At 33.8% G+C, this 26,552-nt stretch overlaps 2 protein-coding genes across 2 annotated transcripts in view; one reads left to right on the top strand and one right to left on the bottom strand.

Moving 5' to 3' along the window:
* Positions 1-26,552, bottom strand: part of LOC129743682 (semaphorin-1A) — an 832,298-nt gene that overhangs the window by 766,197 nt on the left and 39,549 nt on the right. The window lies entirely within an intron of this gene.
* On the top strand, positions 13,240-25,825 carry LOC129742331 (uncharacterized). Its single transcript, XM_055734222.1, has 2 exons — positions 13,240-14,476; positions 25,770-25,825. Exons 1-2 carry the CDS (start codon positions 13,240-13,242, stop codon positions 25,823-25,825), a joined length of 1,293 nt encoding a protein of 430 aa, XP_055590197.1.

The following is a 26,552-nucleotide window of genomic DNA, read 5'->3' as shown; positions in this document are numbered from 1 at the left end:
GTACAATAATTTAATCACATCTTAAAATCTCCATCGGGAGGTTCTTAACGATTTTAATTTTCGGTGCGGGAATATTAATTAAAACATTGAGGGCCGAATATGAAATATTTCGTTTTTTGTTTGCCAGTAGTGTGCTACACTGAGCGGCATAACTAAAATGGGAAAAGTTTAGTAATGGGACTTTAATCTACAAAATTAATAACAAAACTTTTGATAACTCCGAGATACTAAATTTTTAGAACTCGTTCCAGTGGTTTCTAAGTTAAAGAATATCGAATTTCGGAGTTTTGAGACTTAAATTCCCGGTCCTTCACCCTATTCCGCCCTTGAGTGTTAATATGACACTATTGGAAGTTTGGCGGTTTATAACTTTATTTGGGTGCATTTAAATAATACAATTTCTTCTGGGACCCTCAATGAATTTTTGAAATCTTTAATTTAAATTTAATCATTACGGACGCACCTTGAAAGCTAAAAAAAACTCCCTAATCAGACCTTGAGTGTCAATTTTACACTATACCGCTATATCTGTATTATTTCTCAACCCATTTATACATCTTTTTTAGTTTTGGCAACCTTGTAATGTAATTGAAATACGTTTCACAGATATTATTAACCTACAATACTTCAGCTTTCCATTATTCGAAGTCTATGAAAAAAAAATCAGAAAAAAATGCTTTGGAAAAAAGACAGTAGAATAGCTACAGGATGCTCGAAAAAAATCACTTAGTGTCCAAGAAAGCTTAAGTTATAAGCTATATGTTGCACATAAGTATAAATTTTATTGAAATTTTTTAAGATCATAGCCACATAAAATGTAAAAAAAAATGGTGAAAAAACAGAACGGTTAAATCAATGAACCGTCAAAATTGTTTAAGTCTCACCAGACGTATTTACTTTAATTTGTTGACTTGGGGCGAACTGAGCACCATTGATCGGAGCACGATGAGCATTTTCTGCCGTAGAATCTAGCACTCGATGAAGTCAACTGAATTATAGAGCTACAGTTTGACATGTTTCCATTCGACGATTTAGCCTATTGATAAGGTGTCGGAGAGGTAATCAGAAGACTCGAGTTTGATTCCTGGTCGAGGCGATTTTTTTTTTTCATTTACCATTCATGATCGATTATTTTGATTGTGAAACTGCTAGTAGCATCATCCGTCAAACAAAGAACCACAAACATAATGTATGAGTGAGTGAATTGTGTGTATTCTACAAACAGACATTAATTATTTTGTTTTTGCTTTTTTTGATAGATCTTTGACTCTCCATTTAGTGCAAAATGCATCAATCCCGGCTTTCCCATTATTCCCCTACAGTGACTGATTTTCAGTTTTCGACAAAAAATTTTAAAAGGCATTTTGAAACGTTTTTACGACTTTTTCAAGTCTCTGCCAGTTAGGAAATAGACTTTTTTAGTGTCTGAACACGAAACAATAATGTATTTAAAATAGGGTATCCATCTCAAGGTGGCCATCATGCCCCTATCTCTGCTTTCAATAACCGATTATAGAAGACTTTGGCGACTTACATTTAAATCTTTTATTAGATTATGTGTATCACTTCCAGTTTGGATGTTATGGTGTGTGGAAAAAAAAACTTTGAAAACTAATAAACTAATGAATCTACTTGAAAATCAAAAATATATTTTGAATCTTTTAATTATCTTTCATTCGACGAAGCTTTCGCCTAGATTTTCTAATTTCGAAAATACGATGCTTAAGAAATTAAATTACTCAATTATTGGTAAATCAATTTGATTTTTTTAACTTTTGCTGACATCAGAATAGAACGTGTTCAAGTTTTATATAAATTTGATAATAATTTATTTCATAACTATGACTGTGACTGTCAAATGTTTTGACTAATGTTTTCCAAAAATTCTAAGATTCTTTTTGATTTAAAATTTCAAAGCAATTTCGTCAACATTTCCGTACATTTTTATATGTAGCGGCCCACTACACTCCTCACATCAACAACCTCACATGAGCTCCCTTGTAATGGAATAGAACACTCCATTTGAAAAACATGCCATTCCGTCAAATAATGCCCGATTTCAACCATTTTTGTTGTTCCAGATTCCCGATTCCAGATTCCAGAAATCTTAATATTTTTCAAATATTTGGTAGCTGTTGGGTTTAAGATGGTTAATTTGTCCTGAAAGATATGAAGAAAACAGAAAAAGGGGATCAGTTATCCAACTTTCCCCCACAGTTTCACCTGGACTACTCTCCAAACCATCATGTGAAAATAATCCACTATAAGATATTTGAAAAAAATTGCATTCTGACGCAACTAAAATGGTTATCTCGGTCATTATTTGACGAAATGGCATGCATTTCAATATGAGTGTTCAGGTCAGGTCAGGCCGGTCGAACAATTTGACAGGCATGAGACATTAACAGTTAGGAATACCATCCTTAAAAAGTTTATCCAATTTTTGAAGCTTAATTACTTTTTTGTCTTGCATCTTATCGAAATGCGGTCTTGGGATGAAATATTTGTCATAAATTAAGCTTTAGGAAAAAAAAACTTATTTTAAAGAAATCGGAATAAAGAAATCAAAACTATTGATGGAAAAACTGTTTTTTCATGTTCCTCCCAAACGAAATGGCTTGTTGAGCGACCTTTTCCCGTGGTCCGATCTAGTCCAAATTCGACACTAGGCAGCCTGAGATCAATTTTAGCCTGTAGGAAAGCTGACGAAGCTTCCTCAAATATCATTCATCAAGCACCTTTTTGTCAAGTTAACTTTTTTGTAGTTACAGCTTAAAAAAATCAAGAAAACAATTACTTGCGGGTGCGGCGCCGTTTCCAATTCACTCTCTATTACACAAATTCAAAATTCCGCACTGTCAGAGCTCGATCGTGTGTGTAAGAGTGTGTGGATTATGCAGTTTCCTCGCAAAGTAATTTTCAATGCTGCCCCAGTATTCATAAGCAGGCAAGAAGGCAGGTTGGTATATAAAATGTGTATACATTTCCATAAACGAATGAATGAATCCAGTTGATTCAGCAAAACATTTTCCTCCAAGCAATGGTTACAGGAGGAGCATACCTCTAATTCCCTTTTTCCTGATACACATTTCCCTTAGTGGAGTAGTAGAATGTAGAACAGGTGTACTCTTTGGCACTATCAAAGAATAATAACAACAACAACGCCATCAGCAAGGGAAGCAAAAATGGCAAACCCATTTCCCAAGATACTAGGACACTGCTGCCGGTGTGTTTCGATTTGCCTATCGCACCCAACCCTCCGGGAGGGATCCTTTTTCCAATAAACACTCCCCTCTTGTTTCCTTTCTGCCATCCCCATGGGTAGGATTGGTTTTTCTCTCCACTTCCTTACCTTCCTACTACTAGGAATAAACAAGAGGGGGGAAATCCTTCGTCGTCGATACAACCAACATGCATACCTCTAGCTAGCATTCAGTTGAATGCGAAGCAAAAGCCATTATCCATATCCGCTCCAGTGGCACTGAAATATTAATCCTCGTTTGGATGCCACCCGTCCGTCGGCCCCTTTTCCATCTGCCTTCCCATTTTCCCCGTTCCGATTACCGGGAGCATACATATAATAATATATATTAGACACATATATTCAGCAGCCATCATCATGCCGCATGCAGACTTTTTGATTAGATGAGAACCCGTTGGAACAGGGTTGGATTTTAGAATTCCGAAGGGCCTAGAACTTCGGGCCTGGGGCAGCAAATCAGTTATTGCCATCGAATCCTCCTATCATAAGACAAGATTTCCGTGCAAAATTCAGTCTGATTCAGTCACATAAAAAAACAACGATATTGTTAATGCTTAAATGGGTAGCATTCTTATACATTAAAACAGCTGGGGATAATAATACCTAGAACTTTTCCAAAAACCGGTATTTAGTATTTCGTTTTCGCCAAAACCGATATCGAGTGCTTATTTAAAGACGAACAACGAAATGAATGACGACACTAATTTTAAGTCAAACAAATGCGCATTTTGTAAACATAAACAAATTGTTAACTAGTTTATATTTATAAATCCATTCAGTGATTTCTTTGTTTTTACAATAAATTTTAAATAATATATTTTTATCGTCACCGGGGTCACGAACAATGTGAAGAAGTCGTTTAAACTTTAATTTTTACCTTAAACGTTTGTAAAACTTGTCTCAGGTACAAAGCAAAAGTTTGACGATGTATTAAGCACTTTGTTGATTGAGGAATTGCAAACACATAATATTCAAAGGTTTATGAAAAGGAAATACTATACAATGGACACATGCAACCGTCATTTCAATCGACCTGCTAGCATCTTTGATTCTGGACTTTTATAATAGGTATACATGTACAAAAATGAATAAGACAACTATTATAAGAATAAGTCTGTTAAAAAAAATTCCTTTCGAAGACAATAAATGAAAAAATACCGGTTCCAGTAAAGTAATAAGATAAGTGCTAATATACGCATTCGAGAATAATTTCCCATGTTTTTTTTTTAAACCTGGGCAAAAACTGGGCAGCTGGTTCCAAAAAGCCAAAATTGTTTTGTTCATTTTAATTAAATGAGCTCTGGAAAATCTGGACAATTTTTCATTATATCAGAGCATCCAGGCCAAACCGGACTTGTCTCAAAATTTGCATTGAAAACCAGGGCAAGCAGGGATAAATCCGGGAAATCTGAAATGCTTATGCTAAGATATTTAACAAATTTGCGACATTCTATATGTTTATTTTAAGAACCGAATCATATTTCATTTGCTTAACAAGATTACCAAAAATTCATTTAAGACATATCCGTTGAAAGTTAAAAGAGGTATAGCGATTACGGTACCGGACTAATATACGAGCCTAAATAGCCACTCTTGCTTAATCTTATATGGAATAAATGGCGTAAAACATCCTTAAAAACCTTATTTATTTTTGAAAATCGGTTAAAAAATGAGGAAGTTATTCAACGTTGAGGTCTAATAAATCAAGATGGCGCACCCTGTAATTAAGAGACACTCTAAAATTTTAAAAGGGGCTTCGAATTTCAGGGTGCATTATGTAAGAATTCAGAAAGAATTAAAAAAAAATACGGTGAAAGACTAAAAATTTACTAAAGGCAAAAAGCTGTTACTATCTCTTAAAACAACTGCAAAAATTTCAAAGCAAAAGACTTAAAACCTAAATGTTGGCAAATATAACAAAATTTGATAAAATTTAGTTGTTTAAGCTTAAAAATTTGCTTAAAACAATCATAAATGCTCCTGAAATAATTTCATAATGCTTTGCAAAGCAATTTCGAATCCAATGATGTAGCTGATCAATCAAAAGTACTACAAAATAATTACTATATTTTTAAATTATTACTAACTTTTTTCTGACATTAAAATGAAAAAAAAATGAAAATTTACCGAGAAAGCTGGGTGGAAAAAATCACTTCACTTCTAAGTAAATTTTACCTTTTTTTATTTTTCGTGACGTTATCTGTTTCTTGAAGCTTCCTTGAGGCTAGCCAGATACTTTCAGAAAAAAGCGGGACATTTACCGACAAAAAAGCGGGACAAAGCCGAAAAAAGCGGGACATTTAAGAAACTTTTCATAAAAGCTTGATTGTATTGTGATCGATTGAAATTCAGATCGATAAAACAATATTTGAAGATGAAGGATTGAAGTAAATTCAGCTTTTGAATCTTTTTTATCAGTCTCTCTTTTACAGTGTTCTCGGTGAGTTCCTCTTCTTCGTCTTATATCTCATGTCTTATGTCTCATGTCTCAGGTCTTATGGCTCAGGTCTCATGTCTCATATCTCAGATCTCATATTTCAGGTCTCAAGTCTCAGGTCCCAAGTCTCAGGTCTCATGTCTCAGGTCACATGTCTCATGTCTCATGTCTCAAGTCTCATGTCTCATGTCTCATGTCTCATGTCTCATGTCTCATGTTTCATGTCTCATGTCTCATGTCTCATGTCTCATGTCTCATGTCTCATGTCTCATGTCTCATGTCTCATGTCTCATGTCTCATGTCTTATGTCTCATGTCTCATGTCTCATGTCTCATGTCTCATGCCTCATGTCTCATGTCTCATGTCTCATGTCTCATGTCTCATGTCTCATGTCTCATGTCTCATGTCTCATGTCTCATGTCTCATGTCTCATGTCTCATGTCTCATGTCTCATGTCTCATGTCTCATGTCTCATGTCTCATGTCTCATGTCTCATGTCTCATGTCTCATGTCTCATGTCTCATGTCTCATGTCTCATGTCTCATGTCTCATGTCTCATGTCTCATGTCTCATGTCTCATGTCTCATGTCTCATGGCTCAGGTCTCATAGCTCTGGTCTCATGTCTCATGTCTCAGATCTCAGGTCTCATATTTCAGGTCTCAAGTCTCAGGTCTCAGGTCTCATGTATCACGTTCTTAGTCTCAGAGCTAAGATTTTCCCAACTACAAAAAGATTCAATGTTTTTTCCTTTGAATAAGTCTGTGTTAATTCGAAAATCCGCGTATAAAAATCGCGCTAATTAAAAAAGTAAAGTAAAGTAAGTAAATTTTACCTTTTTTTATTTTCCGTGACATTATCTGTTTCTTGAAGCTTGCTTGAGGCTTGCCAGATACTTTCAGAAAAAAGCGGGACATTTAACGACAAAAAAGCGGGACACAGCCAAAAAAAGCGGAACCCTTAAGAAACTTTTCAAAAAAGCTTGATTGTATTGTCAAACTTTTACGTATACCATCAACCAAAGTTATTCATAGAGATTATACTAAGGTTTTTTTTTACGCGGATTGGTTTTGCTCAGTTTTTCTTACATGACTTCAATTTACACGGTTTTTGTCATAAAAACGGTTATTTTCCATGGTTATCCCGTATTAATACGTTATTTGAAAGAAACGGCGGATTTGATATCGCGTAAAAAACCTTTGTGCAATAAAAAATCTATTTCAAATTTGTTTTAAAAAATTGAAAACTCAAGAAAACTTCCTCCATTGTATACTTTGGACAGTTGAGTCGAAAAAGCTGGAATATAATAAAAGGCAATTCAACTAACTCCTATCGAAAAATTAAGATCCACATATAATCATTTGGAACAACTTAAACAATATTTTTTCTCATACCAAAGATTTTTACATTGCATTATTTAACCGTGCTCCAAGAACGCTTAATTGAATCAAAATCTTATTGTAACTTTAGTGTTATTCAGTATTGTGTTATGAAAGCTCTGAAAAATTGATGCTTATTTTGAGAAAAAAGACGAATTCGAAAAAAATAGTGTTGTTTTACCTATTTTGAGAAAAATGACATACTCGAACGGTTTTCCAATGAATTGAAATTGAGGATAAAGTTTGATTTTTTCCAGTATAAGTCATTGAACTTTGTAAAAGTTTTCCTTTAAAAATGCGGGACATTTAGAGAAAAAAGCGGGACGGCGGGACATTCAACAAAAAAGCGGGACATGTCCCACTTTTGCGGGACGGATGGCAACCCTATTAACCTTCAAAATTACTCTAAAATAGCTTCTATTCTTTAGAAGAGAATATGTCAACAAACATTTTCTGACTGGAAACTTGCTAGGTGTCCGTCAAGAAATCATTTGGCTCCCTGCGAAGAGTCCATATATTTTTCGCAAGATTTGACCACCGTATTTTTTTTACCGATGGGCACCTTATTTATCATGTAGTAGTGAAGTCAGGCCTGTTTATTAGTCAGCTAGTAAACCAACCAGATTTTTTTTTATTTTGCATATAATGTATTTGCTAAAAATTTGCATACAAACCTTTGTAGATAAAAATTTAGTTTATTGTGATTTTAAATTATAAATAAAAAGTAGTAGTTAATAAAAATTAACTACTCATTCGACTAAGAGATGAGGAAATTATAAAGTTGAGAATCTGTTTCAAGTTTTTGCACCAGAATTTTTACTCGCTCTCAAAAATTAATACAAGAATTGAAATTCAAATTGTAGAATCAGAGATTAAATACAGTCAATTCCAAATCACATTTAAAATAAAACTCAATATTATGAAAAATCTTCAAAGGAATGCTTGTTTGAGTTTTTCATAAGAATTTTTGTGGAAAATGAGATAGATATTTAGATATAGTTAATAACACCGAAATTTTTGTAATCATTATTTTTGAAAAATTTGCCTTATCCCATTTGAATTGACAAGAAATGAAATTCTTGACTTGCACAATCTTGATTTAAAACAAATGATACACGTATTTGATAATTATTGGTTTAGAATTTTTTTCTGAGTTAAAACAATTTGGAATTTAGATTCTGTGATAACATCGAGTTAAGAAAGCCATTTGAATACCTTTTAAAAGGGTTTTGTTGATAAAGACTGCGTTAAATTTTGGCAACATTCGACATAGGCACGGTTTGATTTAGGCTCAAGTGCAAAAATCAAGTTGTTTGAAAAAATTACTTAACGTTTTCCGTTTTAAAAGGACCAGTAGAATTCAGACAAACAAACAAAATCGGTTTAACGTTCGTAAATTTTGGTATATAACAACTACAGATACCGTTTGATTTTGGCAACACGCCCGTTAATTTTGTGTTGCTTAAATCGAATGTTGCCAAAATCGAACGGGATCTGTTCAACGAAGAAATAAAATTGCATAAAATATGTTTTCAAAAATGACAAAAATAATAATATTTTCATATTATACAAGTACAAACAAAAGACTAAAAAGGTCAAAAAAAAAAATCAGAAAAATTATGCAAAATAACTGAAATTACAAATTGGGCAAGAAATATTCAACAGTATAAACAAAATCCACCATGGGTGCATGGATTCACCGCAGTTTCTTTAGATAATTAAGTTCGACAAATCTCGAATGCAGCACCCGGCCGGACCCCATGGCTTCGTATGAACTGTTATGGAGTGAATGTATTGTGTTGATGTATTTTGGAAGAATGAGTCAATCAGGTGGGTTAGTTCACTTACAGACATTCGTGTATTTATCTGGCCAGCTGGCAACTGATTGAACATTCTTATTATATAGTCAGTAATAATAGGAATCACATCTTACCTATCGACCACTAATGGGGTTCGAACATAAAAGTTTTTCTTGCCGATACCGGGAATCGAACCCAGTACGCTTGGCATACCACAACCAGGCTCGCGCTAGCCTATCCGGTGGACCACATCGCTTCCAGAGGGTTAAACGTGCCTAAAACATGATAAAATGCATAAATTTTTACTTAAACATTGTCCTGCCAAAAATTAAATAAGAATTAAACATTGTCAAAAATTTACGAAAAATGAATAACGTCATAACAATGGTTTTTTTCAGTAAAAAGTTAACTAAAAGTTGAAAAAAAACTGTTTGATTTTAGCAATACAAAGTGTTCGAGCGCGGTGCTAAAATCGAACGGTGTCTGTATAGGTAATTGACGTTTGTTTTCAGCCCAGAATTCAGCCCTGCCCTAGACCGGAACCCCGGAAACGCAAGGACGGGAAACAGGAAAGGGGCTGGGACTGTGAAATATGAAAATGTAATCTAACGGATGACTCTCGGAATCGATATTTCACCATTCCTGAGCACGTTCGACAAGCATTGCGAAATTGATAAAATGCTTAGCGTCATTTGATATTAGCCGAGCTAGAGCTCTGGAGTGGAGAAGCTTCAGGCACTCTTCTGTTCTGCCTCGGGACTCCTCCTAGTACCTAGTTGAATCTATATATGCGTAAAACAGCCAAATTTAGTCAATTGAAAGCTCAAACAATCACGGAACCGTACCGTGAAATTGCGATGGATAACTCACATCCGAACTCGAGGGGGGGGGGGGGGGTTTTCTTCTGCCATATATGCATTATTCAAAAAGCAAACAACGCGCGCGCCCGCATCTCTGTGTGTTTACTTCTTTCCATTCAATTCAATCCATTGAAGAGGCCACCTTCCACTCTCCCGATTTCCATAGCTAGCCGAAGCTTGTTTACTTAGCTCCAGACCAGTCCAGATCCAGCACAGACAGAGAGAGACCAAAAAATTGCTGCAGTAATAGGAAAGAAACCCTTCTCAAAAGTACAATGACGTTTTCGACGAGAGAAATAATTCATTCGATTTGCCCCGGTACCTCCCTACTAGTATGTATGCTTTTTCTTTCGGTAGAGCTTCTTAATAGACGTTGACGACCCTTGAATGGTTCCTTCGGTGGTACGATTGTAGGAAGAAATTCCATTCGCTAGAAAAGGTTCTTTGCTGAAGTTGCAGTTGCGCGACCGAGCGACCGGTTCTTGTCATTCGACCCCTTGGCTTGGCTTGGCTTGGCGTTTTAGTTGGTTGCGTGGCATGGACGGTGGTTCGGGATTACAATTTGGAATGAAACAATTGCTAGCGTGGAATTGACTGGAAAATTTAATAAACCGGTGAAATTGTTCATATTTCATGGCGTTCTGATGTGTTCTGTGTTTAGCGCCTTCTCAAACTCTGCGCATTTTCATATTCAAACTGAAATATTTCAAAATCGGAAGAATAAAACATCCATAAAACATTCAGAATTTGTTCTGTTACTTTTTACTTCCAATTTGGCTCCATTATTTTGAAATTAGATTTATTATTTGCAGAAATGTAAAAAATCAAAATAAATAATGGAAGCAAACGTTGAAAAATGGCCCCCGCACACAGGGCTAAATGGACATAAAAAGCGATCAAAATCAATTGCGGACAAACGGTAAACGATGAACATTTGATGTCTTCACAACATTTTAGTTTTTTTCATGATATTTCATATTCTCAAAAGAAGAAAGGAACTTTTTCACCCGGAAATTCCGGGCCGGAAGGAATATAAAAAAAAATTATTTCACAAAAGTTGTAGATCTTATTTTTTTTAAGAAACTTTGTCGAAGACACCATCAATTTCTCATGAAAATCAAAGAAGTTACGAGAATTTAAAAAAATACAAGTAATTTTAAATTTTTTATTTAGTATCTTTTGTATTATACGATTGAGAAACTTCTATATATTAGAGAAAATTGTTCGAATTGTTGAAGCGCACAATTTTGTGGAACATGTCAAATACATATTTCAACTAAGATAGGAGATATATTACAAAACATCCAAAAGAGTTCGGCCGAGTTAGTATAATTTTTTGAGTGAGTTTTGTTGGTCAAGTTATTGCCTTTCTATTGATATATTTATCAGTTTTACATTGGTTTTGGATAGATTTTTTGCAAACAAGCAATGAGCTTATTTTTCTCTAGAAACAGAAAAACTGCGAACGTTTTCTTCGAATTTTATGTGTTGTTAGGGGATTCACATTCCACGCGCTTGTATCGTGAGTGTAGTGATTTTTATTCGTTATCGAATCAAAAATCTCAAAAAGGCAATAATTTTGATAATTCGAATCACAAGAAACTAATGGAAAAAAGAGGAAACACACACATGTTTTATACAGATTATAATATCAAATTTATTGATGGATAAAGTATTAAGGTTGACCATTTTAAAAAAAATAATTGCTAGCAAATATATGAATTGATTTTTTCGCAATAATCATAACACGTTTTAAAGTTAACAAATGCTACTCCTTGTTTAGAAAAAGAGAATTTGTTTATATTCAATGGAGTGGTTTTAAATAACGATCAAAACAGTCGCGAATGAGAGAATTCCGATCACAAAAAAGGAAACTTTTCAATTCTACAAGGAAACATTAAAATTTTCTAAAAAAAAAAGATCATTTTTGAAAATGACGAGACGAATCTGAAATTTTCAAGAAATCGGGGATAATCCAGCTGAGTTACGACAGCGCGAACGAGAGAATTCACGCCACAAAATTTGATTTTTTGTGATAATTTATAAGAGAAATATACTTTGAAAAATGTGTTGATGCTGCAGATTGTCGGATTTTCAATCGAACATTATTTGGTTTATTATTTTTAATAATTCAAAATTAAAAAAAAATCCAAACTTTTAGAAAAAAAAAATTTAAAAAATTGTTTTTGTGAATAATAAAAAATAGATTGTGAGAAACAATAGTTATTTTAACATATGATTCCTCAATATGTTAGGCAAGTGCGAGTTAAAATAAGGAAAAAAATAAAAAAAAGATAGTAAAAATTAAATTTAAAATTGAACTAGTCGGAATAACAAAATATCACTTTTAAAAGTGTACACAAAATTTGAAGTTAGCAAAGAACTTCAAATGGTTCAAAATAGCTGTGTGTGAATGTGTCTGAATACCTTTACGAGGAAGATTGAGTCATCAACAAGTTGGAAGTCATGTGAGGGTTGTTAAATAATCACAATAATCAATAGAATCAACAAAAAAAATCTTGAACCTAGTATCCATTACTAAATACTATTTTTTTTATTATAAAAAAATCGTGTATGTCATTACAAATGTTATGCTGCTATAAAATATTATTCAAGAAATTCTTGTTTTTAAATGCTAAACTTCACATTCATAAGAGTTTTGATAAACTACACGAAGCCACAAAATTCACATTTTCCAAGATGCAAAGAACCTAAAAACTTATTTTGATTAATTTGGGTGCCCTGAATCTAAATATGCATATTATTAAAAGTTTTTATCTATCAAACAACTTTCTAAAATAGGTAACAATCATCTAAGTTTTTGACAAAACCTTGAAAATTTTAAATAGAGGCTTTTTACTTATTATCAACTTTTCTGAAGACCACAAGTACTTTCAACATCTGCTAAAAAAGTTGAAGAAGATTTATATTCATTTCTTTTATCCCATTTTTCAAATTTATATGGAAATTTAAACGATTTTTTCAAAAAGTTTTTAGCAAGATTGAATTCTAGATATTTTTCAAAGCAAATGTCAAATCGTTTCGCAATTTTTAACAAATTTGTTCAATGAAATTAAACTTTTTTTTCAACTTTCAAAGTTATACTAGTAATGATATGTTTAAATTTTTTTAAACTATAAAATTTAACTATATTAAGATAATTTTTCATTATCAGTATCAAAATATTATTCCTCAATTGAATGATGTACCTATAATAAAGAAATTCAGAATCATTTTTTTTTATTTCATGTAGATTTGTTAGTTCGTCAGTTATTAATGATAGATTTCACTCAAAACTCAATTCAACTTAATTTTAAAACTCATTAACATCATAGATTCCGTACTGAGCTTTTGAGAGAACAACACGTGCTTTTATTCGCTCTGATAGTATCATTTAAATTTCAAGGCCACAAACTAAAGTTCTTTTGTTAGTGGAGTGGAAAAAAAAAACTTTTTTTGAGTGGAGTGAAAAAGAAAAACATTCTGATTTGAGGTTAAGTAGCCATGAGTAACGACCCCGGAGGGGGTTCCAGGGCATTTGGCTCGTTTTACGAGCTTTTGTCCGGGGACACAACGGAAAATGCTGGAAATCTCAAAAGAAAGATTGGAAATCGACGCAGCCCAACCGAATTCACCAAGTCCATGAAAATTGACTGCAGAAATGGACCACGTTTCTTGGTGCTTCACAGATTGGACAAGGAGAAAACTATGGAGACCGAGAATCCATTCTTCATTAAGAAGGCAATGGATGCTATTACGTCAAATGTACAAATATCACGTACTCGAAACGGTGATCTTCTTTTGAAGACTGTGGATCGACAGCAAGCTTCCAAACTGGTAAAACAATCGACTTTTGGAGGGATTAACGTCAAAATAACGGAACACGAAACCTTGAACTTGACTTCTGGAACCATCTACTGCCCTGATCTAATCTCACTTTCTGACGCCGAGATTTTGGAAGAGCTTCGAAAGGAGAATGTTACCAAGGTTAGCAGAATGCAACGCAAAGAAGGAAAAAAGAACAAGGATGGGAAAGATAAATTGATCGACACCGGAACATTTGTGCTAACTTTTGATTTGTGCCAACTGCCTGATTCAATCAATGTTGGTTTCTATAGCTGCAAAGTAAAGCTCTATGTGCCATCACCAATGCGTTGCGCGAATTGCTTACGCTTTGGCCACACGAAGAACCACTGTAAAGGCAACCGTATTTGTGCGAATTGTGGAGGTTTATTCCATCTTGACGGAAAGTGTACTCAACCATCGAAGTGCCTGAACTGTGGTGGAGATCACCCAGCTATTTCCCGAACGTGTGCTAAGTTCGTGGATGAGCTTGAAATTCAACGTATTCGAGTGACCGATCGAGTATCTGTTAGAGAAGCCCGAAGAAAGAGGAGACAACAGGTTCCGGAAGTGCCGATTTTTACCCGAAGTTATGCCCAAGTAGTCCAAAATGCTACGCGCAACGAAAACTCATCGCCCCCGCAACCCAGCACAACCGAAAAAACAACACATCAACCAACAAAAACACCCAAGGTTATCCAACAACAAACAAACCCACCTAATTCTTCCCAACAAGAATCAACTGAAGCTGTTAAACTCAACCGTGACACGACGATGGATGAACAGCCAACATCGGAACAACACCTACAGAAAAAAACCGAGTTCACTAGTAGTGAACCTCTCACCCAACTGCACAAAGGTAATAACCACCCATTCTCACAGGAACTAGACATGTCAGGTAATTGTAGTAGTACGCCATGGTACTCACCTAGTAACTCAGGACAGTCATCTGAACTTGAAAATTTACTCACTCTCTCACAAGCAATAAACAATTCAATCTCTTTAAATCTATCACAAGAATAGTAGTTTAAAAGTTTATGATCTTTTTTTTTTTTTTTTAATTTTTTGATAATGGATTCAAACTTCACTATCTTACAATGGAACTGCAATGGATTCTTCAACAAGTTTGAAGAATTTAAAATTTTGATTCACGATTTTTCACCAGCTGCTATTAGCGTTCAAGAAACACACTTTGATCATAACAGAACACCAACATTAAAAAATTACAATATATATTACAAAATAGACGAAGTGCATTTGCGAGCCTCAGGAGGTTCAGCAATATTTGTTAATAATAAGTACCACTCAATAGAAATAGATCTGGATACGGAGTTTCAGGCAGTAGCTGTTCGAATGTATTATCCAATGGAATTCACACTATGTAGTCTATATTTGCCACCCGGTTTAAATGTCACTCAGACTAATCTTGAAAAACTTATTCAGCAACTACCAATCCCTTTCCTTGTCACCGGTGACTTAAATGCCCATAGCTTAACTTGGGGATGCTCATCCTCGAATTCTAGAGGAAACACTATTGATCGTTTATTAAGTTCATCAAATATGAATTTATTAAATGATGGTTCCTATACACATTTTTGTCTAGCGAATAACAGTTTTTCGGCGATAGACCTCTCCTTCGGAAGCCCCAGTATCACACCTTTGTTTAATTGGAAAGTTCATTCTGACCTATGTTCGAGCGATCACTTCCCTATTATAATTAATACTCATATAGGAACATCTACCGTAGAAAGAAGACCTCGATGGGTTATAGAGTCCGCAAATTGGAATTTATTTCAAGATCTTGTGTCATGAAAATACATCGTTGTCAAAGTTAGAATTACTAAATGGTGTGATAATTCAAGCAGCAAAGGAATCAATGAGAAAAACATCACCCGTTGTTAAGAAACCTAAGCCCCCTTGGTGGAATGATGACATTTTTAAAGCAATTAAAGAACGTAAAAAATTGTTCAAAATATTTAATTCAAATATGACCGATGAAAACAAACTAGCATTTCTTAAAGCCAAAGCCAGGGCTCGTAGGATTATAAGACAATCGAAAAAAGAATCTTGGGAAAAATGTGTGTCTAATATAAATCTCAACACATCCCCCAAACATGTTTGGCGACTGATTCAAAAAATTTCAGGAAATATAAAAAACTCTTCAGTGACTAGTCTCAAGGTTAACGATCGTTTGATAACTGATAAAAGAGAAATTGCTGATGAATTAGGAAAAACTTTTGCTTTCATCTCAAGTTCTGAAAATTACACAAGTGAATTCTTGACATTTAAAATAAATGCAGAACATGAAATATTTTCTTTTAATGACACAAATCTATCTCAACTGAATCAACCTTTCTCGGTGTACGAATTGGAATCTGTTTTGTCAAGTTTCAAAGGATCTTCGCCCGGTCCTGATGATATAAACTACGATATGCTCAAAAGATTACCACCAGAAGCAAAACTATATTTACTAGACACATTTAATGATATTTATTCCTCACAAACATTCCCTTCCATTTGGAACGAGTCAATTATTTTACCGATTGAAAAACCTAATAAAAACCCAATGTTACCAACAAATAAACGACCGATTTCACTAACATGCTGCACCTGTAAAACGATGGAAAAAATGGTAAATAGAAGATTAGTTTGGTACCTTGAATCGATAAATTTTTTTCATCCCAATCAAAACGGATTTAGAAAATACAGGAACACGATGGACAATTTAGTAACTCTAGAAAGTGCAATTCAAGATGCATTCAGCAAAAAAGAACATTTAGTAGCAATATTTTTCGATCTTGAAAAGGCTTACGATTTGACATGGCGGTATAGAATTGTAGAAATTTTGTACAAAATAGGTGTTCGCGGTAATATTTTGTGGTTCATAAACAGTTTTATGGAAAATCGAATTTTTAGAGTATGTGTAGGAAATACGTTCTCAGCATACTATAAAACAGAAAACGGTGTACCTCAAGGGTCGGTATTAAGCGTAACTTTATTTTTGGTAGCCATGAGAGCTATTCATGATATTGCTTCTCCAGATGTAATAAATATATCATTTGCTGATGATTTTGCCGCTTTTTGTAAAGATCGAAACTTAGACAGGATTAAAACAAACCTACAATTGTTTTTGGATAACTTAGAGTATTGGTGCAATACGAATGGTTTTAAATTTTCAAACTCTAAAACGAAAGCAGTCCATTTTTGTAAACTTAAAAATTGTCATCAAGATCCAAGATTGAATTTTTTGGGACAGACTATAAAATTTGAAAAAGAACACAAATTTTTAGGAATCACTTTTGATTGTAAATTGAATTGGTCTAAACAAATCAGAATAACTAAAGCTAAAGCAATGAACGCAATAAAAATAATCAAAACACTTTCGAATTCCAGTTGGGGTTCGGATAGAAAAACGCTTTTAACGCTGCATAAAACTTTAGTACTTTCTAGATTAGACTACGGATCAGCATTATATGTAACAGGAGGGAAACAAATTTTGAACCAACTAGATTCCATAAACCATCTTGGTTCAAGATTAGCAATAGGAGCATTTCGAACAAGCCCGACTAAGAGTATTTTAGCTGAATCAGGAGTAATGCCTTTATCATTACGAAGAGATATTCAAATAATGAAATTAAGAATAAAAATTTGTTCATTAGAAAACCACCCATTACACCTTTTACAAACAAATGCAAAAAAATCGTTCAAGTGTAGAAGTAGCGCTCTTTTAAATAAGTATGGAATTCCTGATAATCAATCGACTTTTAAAACCTTTCACTCATTTCCACCTTGGACGAAAAATAATATTACGATTGATTTCTCCTTACATAAAAATTCCAAAAAAAATACTCACTCTCTAGCATTTAGAAACAAATACTTAGAGCTTAGTGACACATATAAAGAATACAATTTTTTCTTCACTGATGGTTCGAAAATAAATTCCAATACTGGACTAGCTTGTTTTAACAAAGACGTAACGATTCAGATACATCTTCCTTGTTTTACCTCAGTATTTTCCGCGGAGCTTATGGCTATAGAAAAAGCAGTTGAAAATATAGCAACTAATGACTTCTTTTACAAACATATTATATGTTCCGATTCACTGAGCTCTCTTCAAAGTATCGCGAATAAATTTTCTACAAACCCAATTGTTCAAAGCATTCAAAATAAAATATACATGATCCAGTCGTCAAATAAGGTGATAGTACTGCTATGGATTCCTAGTCATATTGGGATAGAAGGTAACGAAAAGGCTGATTACTTGGCAAAGATGAGCATTCGGGACCCAATAACAGATCTTAAAATCACCCATTATGACCTAGGTTCTGCTGTTAAACAACGAGTCTTTGAGGTCTGGAAAGAGGAATGGAAAGCAATTGAAAATAATAAATTGAGAACAATTAAAGATTCAGTAACTGCCTGGAACTCATCATTCAGAAAAAGTAGAAAAGAGTGCGTAATTTTGAGTAGGCTTAGAATAGGACATAGTATGATTACTCATAAACATATTTTTACAAGAAGCGCTGAGCCTCAATGTGATGTATGTAATACTCAGATGACTGTAGAACATTTTTTATATGATTGTAAAAAATACGATAGAGACAGGAACAAATTTTGTATAGATAGATCAATATTGTTAGATAGAAGCAACCATGAGAATTTATTTAATTTTTTGAAAGCCATTGATTTATATTCTTTAATCTAATTTACATAAAACCAAAGAATTGTAATAATTAGGTGTAAATAGCCTTGATTGTGCTGATCATCTTCATTCCAATAAATAAAATTAACATCATACGCCAAACTAGAGGTGAAAATCAAAATCTGAAAAAAAAAAATAGAGTTTAGGACGCTAAAAGCTACTAAATTTTTAAAACGAAGGCTCTAAATTTCGGGTTCATTTAGTTATCTACCAAATTATTAAAATATGTTTATAAAATGGTGAGATGTTTTTAAAATTTCCTTCAGAATTGTTCAAAGCTTATCTTTTTGCATTTCAATTTTTTTTTTGATTTGAAATAAATTTACCGAATTTTACAGAATTGTTAATTTTAGTTTTACCGAAGTTTTTAATCAAACTTTTTTATTTTTTTGTATTTGTATTTCGAATAAGTTTGTCGTTGTAATTCAATCATGATTTTTTTTTGTTTTGAACAAATAAACTTCTTGGAAGCCTATAAATATAAATTTTTGATAGGAAAAACAAGTGTCTTCATTTTGTCCATTTCAGGACCCAATATTCCAATAGACAGCGACAAAATGTTCCGAGCCTAAAATTTAAAATATAAATATCTGCGCTCAAAAATTAAAATTGTAATACTTATGTGAATTTTAAATAATATTTCTTGAATCAATCATTTTTTTGTTAATTAATCTAAGAAAAGGTCGAAACTAATTCGAACAAGCTGTGAAGCTCAATTTCAATGAGCTTGTTTTTTGTTTTGTCTGAGATTTTAACGCTCTCGCGTTATTAACCCTTATTTTAATGAACAATTTTAACTCAAATAGTATATACTTCAAGCTTTCAATATTTACAAGCGATCTGGGAATTCCTTATTTTTATTTCTATCAGTTCCTTGTTATTCATTCAAGATATAACCCATTAGCCAACTTGTACACTGTCAGTTTAAGCTAAGATTGCCAGATTGCCGGGTTTTATCCGTTTTTGCCCGGTTATTAATGCAAAATTTGGGAAAAGTCTGGTCCAGCCCAGTTGCCCGGATTTTACCCAGATTTATTCACTTTACTTGACAAATCAAACAAAACAAAAAAAATTGAGTTTTTTTTTATTTATTCGTCCAAAACGAAATTTTACGAGCCACCAAGAACGCAAGACGCTAGCTACTAGAAGTGGTTCAAAATCTGACTCAAAGTAAGTTAGACAGCCGTTAAAAAAATGTAAGTGCTTATAGTGTAGATAAAAGTGACAGACAATTGTGTAAAACTTGCATTCTAATTTTTGCATTCTATTTTTTTAATTTTTTTAAATACAGTTTTTCTGAAGATGGCCGAAACAAAATAGTGATCCGAAACGTAAAGAAGTTGTTTTGATTTGACTTATTTTCACTGACAAATATCAACCGGAATTGATAATAAAAATAACCATGAAAGGTTTTTGAAAGCCTAAAATACTATTTAAAATCTGCTGTTGAGTTTTGATGAAAAAAAAAACGTTTCAAGTTTTTTTTTCTTGATTTATGTTGAGTAGCTCCTGAGTTTGATCAAATTTGCCCGGATATTGCCCGGTCCTTAATAGAAAATTTTAAAATCAAATTCCCGGATTTCGAAACGTTTCTGGATAAAACTGCCGGATTTGTTCAGAACGGACGCGTGCTGAAAATTGCTGACAACGTTATTTAAGCTATCAATGATGAGTTGAACATGTTGTGTCATAAACCCTCAAATGGAAATCAAGAGAAAAAAATTATATTAATATGAATAATAATCAACAATTTTTATCAATTTGCTGAATATTGTTGAAACATGGTTAATTTCTAAACTGAAATTTATTTTACACATGGGTTTTGATTTCTTTTTAAGTCTGATGTTATATTTTATATTTTCTATTTCTTACGACCGATTCTGATTCTTACGACCGAAGCCTAAAATTCCGGTTTATTCAAAATTTCAATTTGCATTCTATTTCTGATGTTTCAGAAATATTGATTTCGAACTCGTAAACTAGACTGCTAAAAATTTATTTTCAAGAAAATTTTTAATTCAGAATAAGGATCATTATTTTCAATAATCTATCAATGACTAACCGGAAACAACATTAAATCAAAACTTTTATTCTGTTAGATTTTGAATCTTATCAGTAAAACCTATTATTTTTCCGAGCATAACTGATGGTCGTACATGAGTAAGAAAATGGTTTTAAAAATAATTTGATTTTGTTGTACATTTTTGGGACAAAAACGATTACGTGGCTTAGTTGGCCCATACAAACCTAAAAATTAAATTTACTCATGTAGGGAAGATAAGGGCATAATGAGCAGCCGGGGCATAGTAAGCACTCCTCTTTTCTACAAAAGTACGTATTTTTTTAAAAAAAATTCATGAGGATTAGTTTCGTACTTCCTAATTTTTCAGCAAAAAAGAAATCTCCTTATGATATTTCAGAAATATTTAATAAAAAAAACACCAACTAAGTTCTCAATTAAGAAAATATTTTTAATTTTTTAGAAACTTTTATGATCGCTAAAACATCTTGATCTATAAGACACGCACTGCAACATAATAGACACATGTATGTATGTATGTATATAATCCACCATGGGTGCACGGATTCACTGCAATTTCGCTAACGTATGCGCTGAATTGCATTCTTTAGATCATGAGTTCGGCGAATCTTCAATGCAAACCACCACATCCCCGACAACATGGCTTCGTGTGAACTGTCATGTAATGAATGTGTTTTGTGTATGTGTAAGTTTTATTTGGAGAACGAGACAATCAGTTTCGCAACCGTATAAGATTCATCACATTTTCAGTGTTGTGAATCTACGACAGGTATTCCGCACTCGTGTATTTACCTGGCCAGCTGGCAACTAATTGAAGTGCTTATTACATAGAGGAAACTAGAGATGTACCGAATATTCGGTCGGCCGAATACCGCCAAAAAAAACCGTTAAGCCGAATATTCGGCTCACCGAATAGTTGAGCTAGGTATTCGGCCGAATAGGCCGAATAGGCCGAATATTTATTTTTTGAAATTTTTACAAAAACAAACTTCTCAAATTTTTCAACTGATATTCCATAGTTTATTAAATATCCAAAAGTAATGTTGAAAAACCTTCAAAACCATAAAAAACTTATGGTTTCAGTTGTACCCGTATATTTTTAAGTGTAGATAGCTTTATACTTTTTTTTATATTTATACAGGCTTGCCCATAATTCAAATAAAGAATTCGAGAAAAGCTAAAGCTGATCAAGAAGGTAACATATTTTTTTAAACTTTCCGGATTTTACTGAGATTTATTCAGTTTTTTTACGTAATCAAATGAAAAAAAAATATCAAATAGGTATTTCTTTGAAAATTTTCAAATTTTCTGTTACAAAACGATTTTTCAGAGTAAATTTATTAGTTGGATACGATTTGAACACTGCTGTTGTAATTCGATGACAACTTTAAATTTCAAGTATTTTATTTCTTTTTTCTATTGTATGTTTGAGAGTGATACCTAGTTTCTGAACAGATTTTCCCTTTTTTACAAATTTTCAAAAATCGTACTGACCCGGCATTGTGGATAGGTGTCGTAGAAAGTATTGCATGCTTAAGGTTGAAGATCATCGTTCTTTTTGGCAACTATTTTGATAACATCTAGCAACAATTAGACATTCATCCAATTCGATAATAAAAAGCAATTTCAAATAGCTAAACACCTGTTTTGACATGTTTTGTCCCAGATTTAACTGGAATCTAATCTCCTTTGTGATAAACGTCCTAGAAGCGACAAGTCATCTGACGTCCTTTCAGCTTATGGTGACATTTTGAAAATCAAAAAGACCTCTACCTAAAAAGATCTGAAACATCTGATTAGATATAATCGACATAAAAACATGAGGGACATGTGAATGTCAAAAATAAAGATTCCTATTAGAAATATCAGTAGAAGTAGAAGTATTTCTATTGAAAACTCAACAGAATATTCAACCGAATATTCGGCCGAACATTCGTTTGGCCGAATAGTTGAAAAGGTCAATATTCGGTATTCGGCCGTTCGCCGAATACCACTATTCGGTACAACTCTAGAGAAAACACACTTATTACAAGAAAAAACACATCTTACCTATCGGCAACTTATAGGATTTGAACCCAGAAGTTTTCTTGCCGATACCGGGAATCGAACCCAATACGCCTGGTATACCAGACTCACACCAGTCTATCCGCTAGACCACATCGACGCTACACACTGCAACATGATAGACACATTGTTACTTAATTTTCACCATCATTAAAAAAATTGATCTATAATTTGTTGACTCGGGGCAAACAGAGCACCATTGATCGGGGCACGATGAACATTTTCTGCCGTAGAATCTAGCATCAAATCCGACTTGATGAAGTCAACTGCATTATAGAGCAACAGCTTGACTAGTTTACATCTGACGATTTAGCCCATTGGTACGGTGTCGGGGAGGTTATCAGAAGACTCGAGTTCGATTCCAGGTCGAGATGAATTTGTTTTTCATTTACGATTTATTATCGATTGTTTTGATTGTTGCATTATACTTTACAGCTAGTAGCTTAATCCGACAAAAAGCACCAGAAACGAAATGTATGAGTTTTTAGTATTCTACAAAAAGACATACATTCTTTGTTATTGCTTTGTTTGATAGATTTACGACTCACCGTTTAGTGCATAAAACATCGATCATAAATGAGAAATGAAAAAAAAAGCCACGACTAGGAATCGAAATCGAATCCTCTGATTACCTCTCCGACACCTCACTAATAGACTAATATCGTCAGATGAAACTAATCAAGCAACCCTATAATTCAGTTGATTCCATCGAGTTGAATTCGCTGCTTTATTCTACGACAGAAAACGCTCATCGTGTCCCGATTAATGTTGCCTATACTGCCCCAGGGGTGTTCTCATTTTGTCCCCACAGTGACTGATTTTCAGCTTTCGGCAAAAAGTTAAATGCATTTTCAAACGTTTCGATAAAATGATATAACTGTCATATTATAGCTGCTTTCTACGGTTAAATGAGCGGTGGCCATTATGCCCTTACCTCCCTTAAACGATACATTAAAATCTAACAAAATATCAAGTAAGCTTTTTAGACCTCAGGGTATGAGAAATTCGAAAAAGAGCCCAAATTGACTCAAGTATCAAAAAGCACTCATTTCGGTCTTGAAGCCAAAAAATCCCATGATCCCACAATATGCTGAATGGTCTGTCAAATTGGCCCGATTTGGAACTCCGAAATGTTTCGGGTCTCAAAAAATTTGCTATTAAGTCAAAACGAATCAGAGTAATTTTTTTTATTATAAAATTCAGTTAGAAATACACGAGTTTATATGTAAAATTTTGAATGGAAAATAAAGAAAAATCAGAGTTCATCGATTTTTGGTATTTTAATACAGTCTTCCTGAGCAATGATTCCAAAAAAAGTCTTTTTTATGGAAAAAATCTAGCAACGTTTTTAGAGCAAATTAAACAATTTCCTGATAGACGCATAGTCGTAACGAGAAATTAACAGATTTTAGGGTCTTAAAATAAAGATCGAAACAAAGCAACGATTATTTTTGTTCCACTTTACAGAGACACAATTTTCCCATTTATTTGGATATCGTGCCGTTATTAAGCCTATCCCTTTTTCGATGCCCTGGAAGGTGTCTTGTAGTTTAATTTTATCAGATGAAATGACTGATTTGTTATTCTTCCAAGATTTTTTTTTCTGGTGGTAATATTCAAGAAGAAACATGTTTATTTTGGGATAAATCAAATTCACATACAGTCTAAACTTTCTCGACCATTGTGCAGCGCCGATACCTGTGCCCTTAGTTTCATTTGCTTCACACTTGTTTAGCGCTCGCGCAACGGGTGGGGGCGAGGGAACTGATATTTTTCATCATTCTTCTGATGCATTCCTAGAAAAGAAGTGCCCTGTTCAAAGCAATCACATCGACTCGATCCTGGAAAAGAGAGAACCCGATAGATTCTCGATGGGAAATCAACAGGAGGTTGCCACTGATCGAAAACAAGCCATTCCGCGACCTTTTCCTATGTTGATGTATTTTTACAACTTAGTTATCGATTGAGCTTCTAGTTTAATTTTCTATGAATCAAATGGACATTATAAGTGAATAAATTGATTTCTGGAACGCATTTTCAGTCCTAGTATAAATTTTTGTATTAAAATGGAATATATATGTTTGATAAAATAAACCTAACGAATTGATGACAGCTGCCAAAATTAATGATAAAGGATAGAAAACCTACACAAAAAAATACCTATCCATATTTCTCAAAAAGGAAAGGCAAAGTTCTACAGAGCCTCATTCACAATCACATTGTGTCCATAAATATAACGAAAATCAAAGAAGAACGATTGCCTTAAGTTGTCGTCAAGATTATGAATTCAGAAATTTCTTACACAAACCTGCGGTCCCTCTGACTGTTGCACACATACAAAAAAAACTCACCCACATACACACAATCTCACCTCATACGGCCTTCCCCACGCCCAGGTTTGATTTCGATTAGGAAAAGTTGTAAAAGTCGTTAAAAGTTTAATCAAGTCATTAGCTAAATTTCAAGAACGAATTATGTTCGGTTAACCAAAGTTGGAATCGACTTTTGCCTTCCAACTTTCTCCTTGCTTCTTGCTTCTTGTGTCTGTCTCTCGAATTCAACACAATGGACAACCGGATTTGGCTCTTTCTGATTTCCAGAATCGAAAAGCTGCTGAGGAAGAGAGGGGTTGGACTTTCCCCCACACCGTCTTATTTCTGTGGTTGGTCATTTTACTTTTCTCCGATTTCATTCGACCAAATCCATATGTGTGATTTCTAACCAGACCGAGTGTAGTAGGTTTGAAGAAGCGATTAGACAACGAATCTTCTTTCCCAGCAAGACTTATCGACCCTTGATGGTCACTGCACCCTGAGAGAGTTGAGAGTTGATTTTTTCGTTTATTATCTTCTATTTCATCAACCGAAAGAAGGAAAAGAAAGGTATCCAACCGAATACCTACCCGGTCTTATGTTTCAGTGATCGAGTTCTAACGAAGCGAAAAGTTTTTATAGACCCTACCCCTTCACAGCTCGTATGTTGGTTTAGCAGCGGGAATTAGTCTAACGAGACGTAACGTCAAAAACTTATTAGAATGGGTTGGAATTTTTGGTCTAGCGGAAAAACTCAGATGATTACTGAAAGTTTTCTGTGAAATTCAATTAACAGTTGAGTTTTGGCATTATGTTTGTTGTAAAAGCGACGTCTGAATAAATTTTAAATTCTGAGCTCATTTTGATTTTAATTCTCAGCTGTAGTTCCTAATAGATACATGATTTTTGATTATAATCGAAAACCACAAGTGGTTTTGACAGTTTTCAAACTGAATTTGCATGGATTATTTTAATTTCTTGCCACAGGGTAGAATATGCATTATTCAGCAAACGTTTGAGTCGAAAACAGTTTTTAATGTTTCTTTGGTTGTTCATAAATCCTCGTATACAGGCTCGGTGCTGGAGTTCGCTATTGGAGGAGGGGCGGTGGAGCGATTGATTTTTTGAATGTTCAAAACCGACCAATCAAAAAGAGCTTTAATCCAGTGTGGAAACTATCATTTTGAAAGAGTGAGAGAGGCAGCCCGTTCTTTTTCAATTTGAATTCATTGAAGTAAATTTTGAAAAACTTCATAATAAGAGAAAAAATTGAAACTGTTTTAACCCATTTTCTATAAACATTTATTTCGATATCCCAATGACACAACTTCAATCTGCGAATTTTTTATCTTCCATGCAAAAAAACGTAGATAAAAAGATGATTTTCGTATGATGTTTAATATGTTTTTGAAAATAATAATCTTCATGTTGATAAGAAGAACATTTTAAGAAACTTTTCAAATATCTGTTTTTCCTAAGCTTTTTCATATAAGCGCGAAGCAGAGATGCCCATGTGCCTGATTTTTTAGGATTTTCCTGATTTTTCGAGCTCAGCCTGACAATCTGATAAAGCATTGAATTTCCCTGGTTTTTTGAAAATATGCCTGAGTTTTGCGAATGTGAAGAAAAATGGGTAGTAAGAAACTGGATTAGGTACCATTGCTGAAGTGAAAATGTGACTGAATCAAAGCAATCGAAAGATTCCCTTTAAATCTTGTTTAAAAAATGGAGTAAAAGAGAATCTTTCGATTGCTTTGATTCAGTAGAATTATTCAACCAAGTAGGCTCACAACACATAATAGAGTGAAAATGTGGAGCGGTGACCAAAAAAAAGGTCATCACTCACTGCGAAATT

This window comes from Uranotaenia lowii, chromosome 2 (genome assembly GCF_029784155.1).
Source record: "Uranotaenia lowii strain MFRU-FL chromosome 2, ASM2978415v1, whole genome shotgun sequence".
NCBI classification, from domain to species: domain Eukaryota; kingdom Metazoa; phylum Arthropoda; class Insecta; order Diptera; family Culicidae; genus Uranotaenia; species Uranotaenia lowii.
Note: the sequence above shows the minus strand (reverse complement) of the source record. Positions and strands in the feature narration are given on the sequence as shown.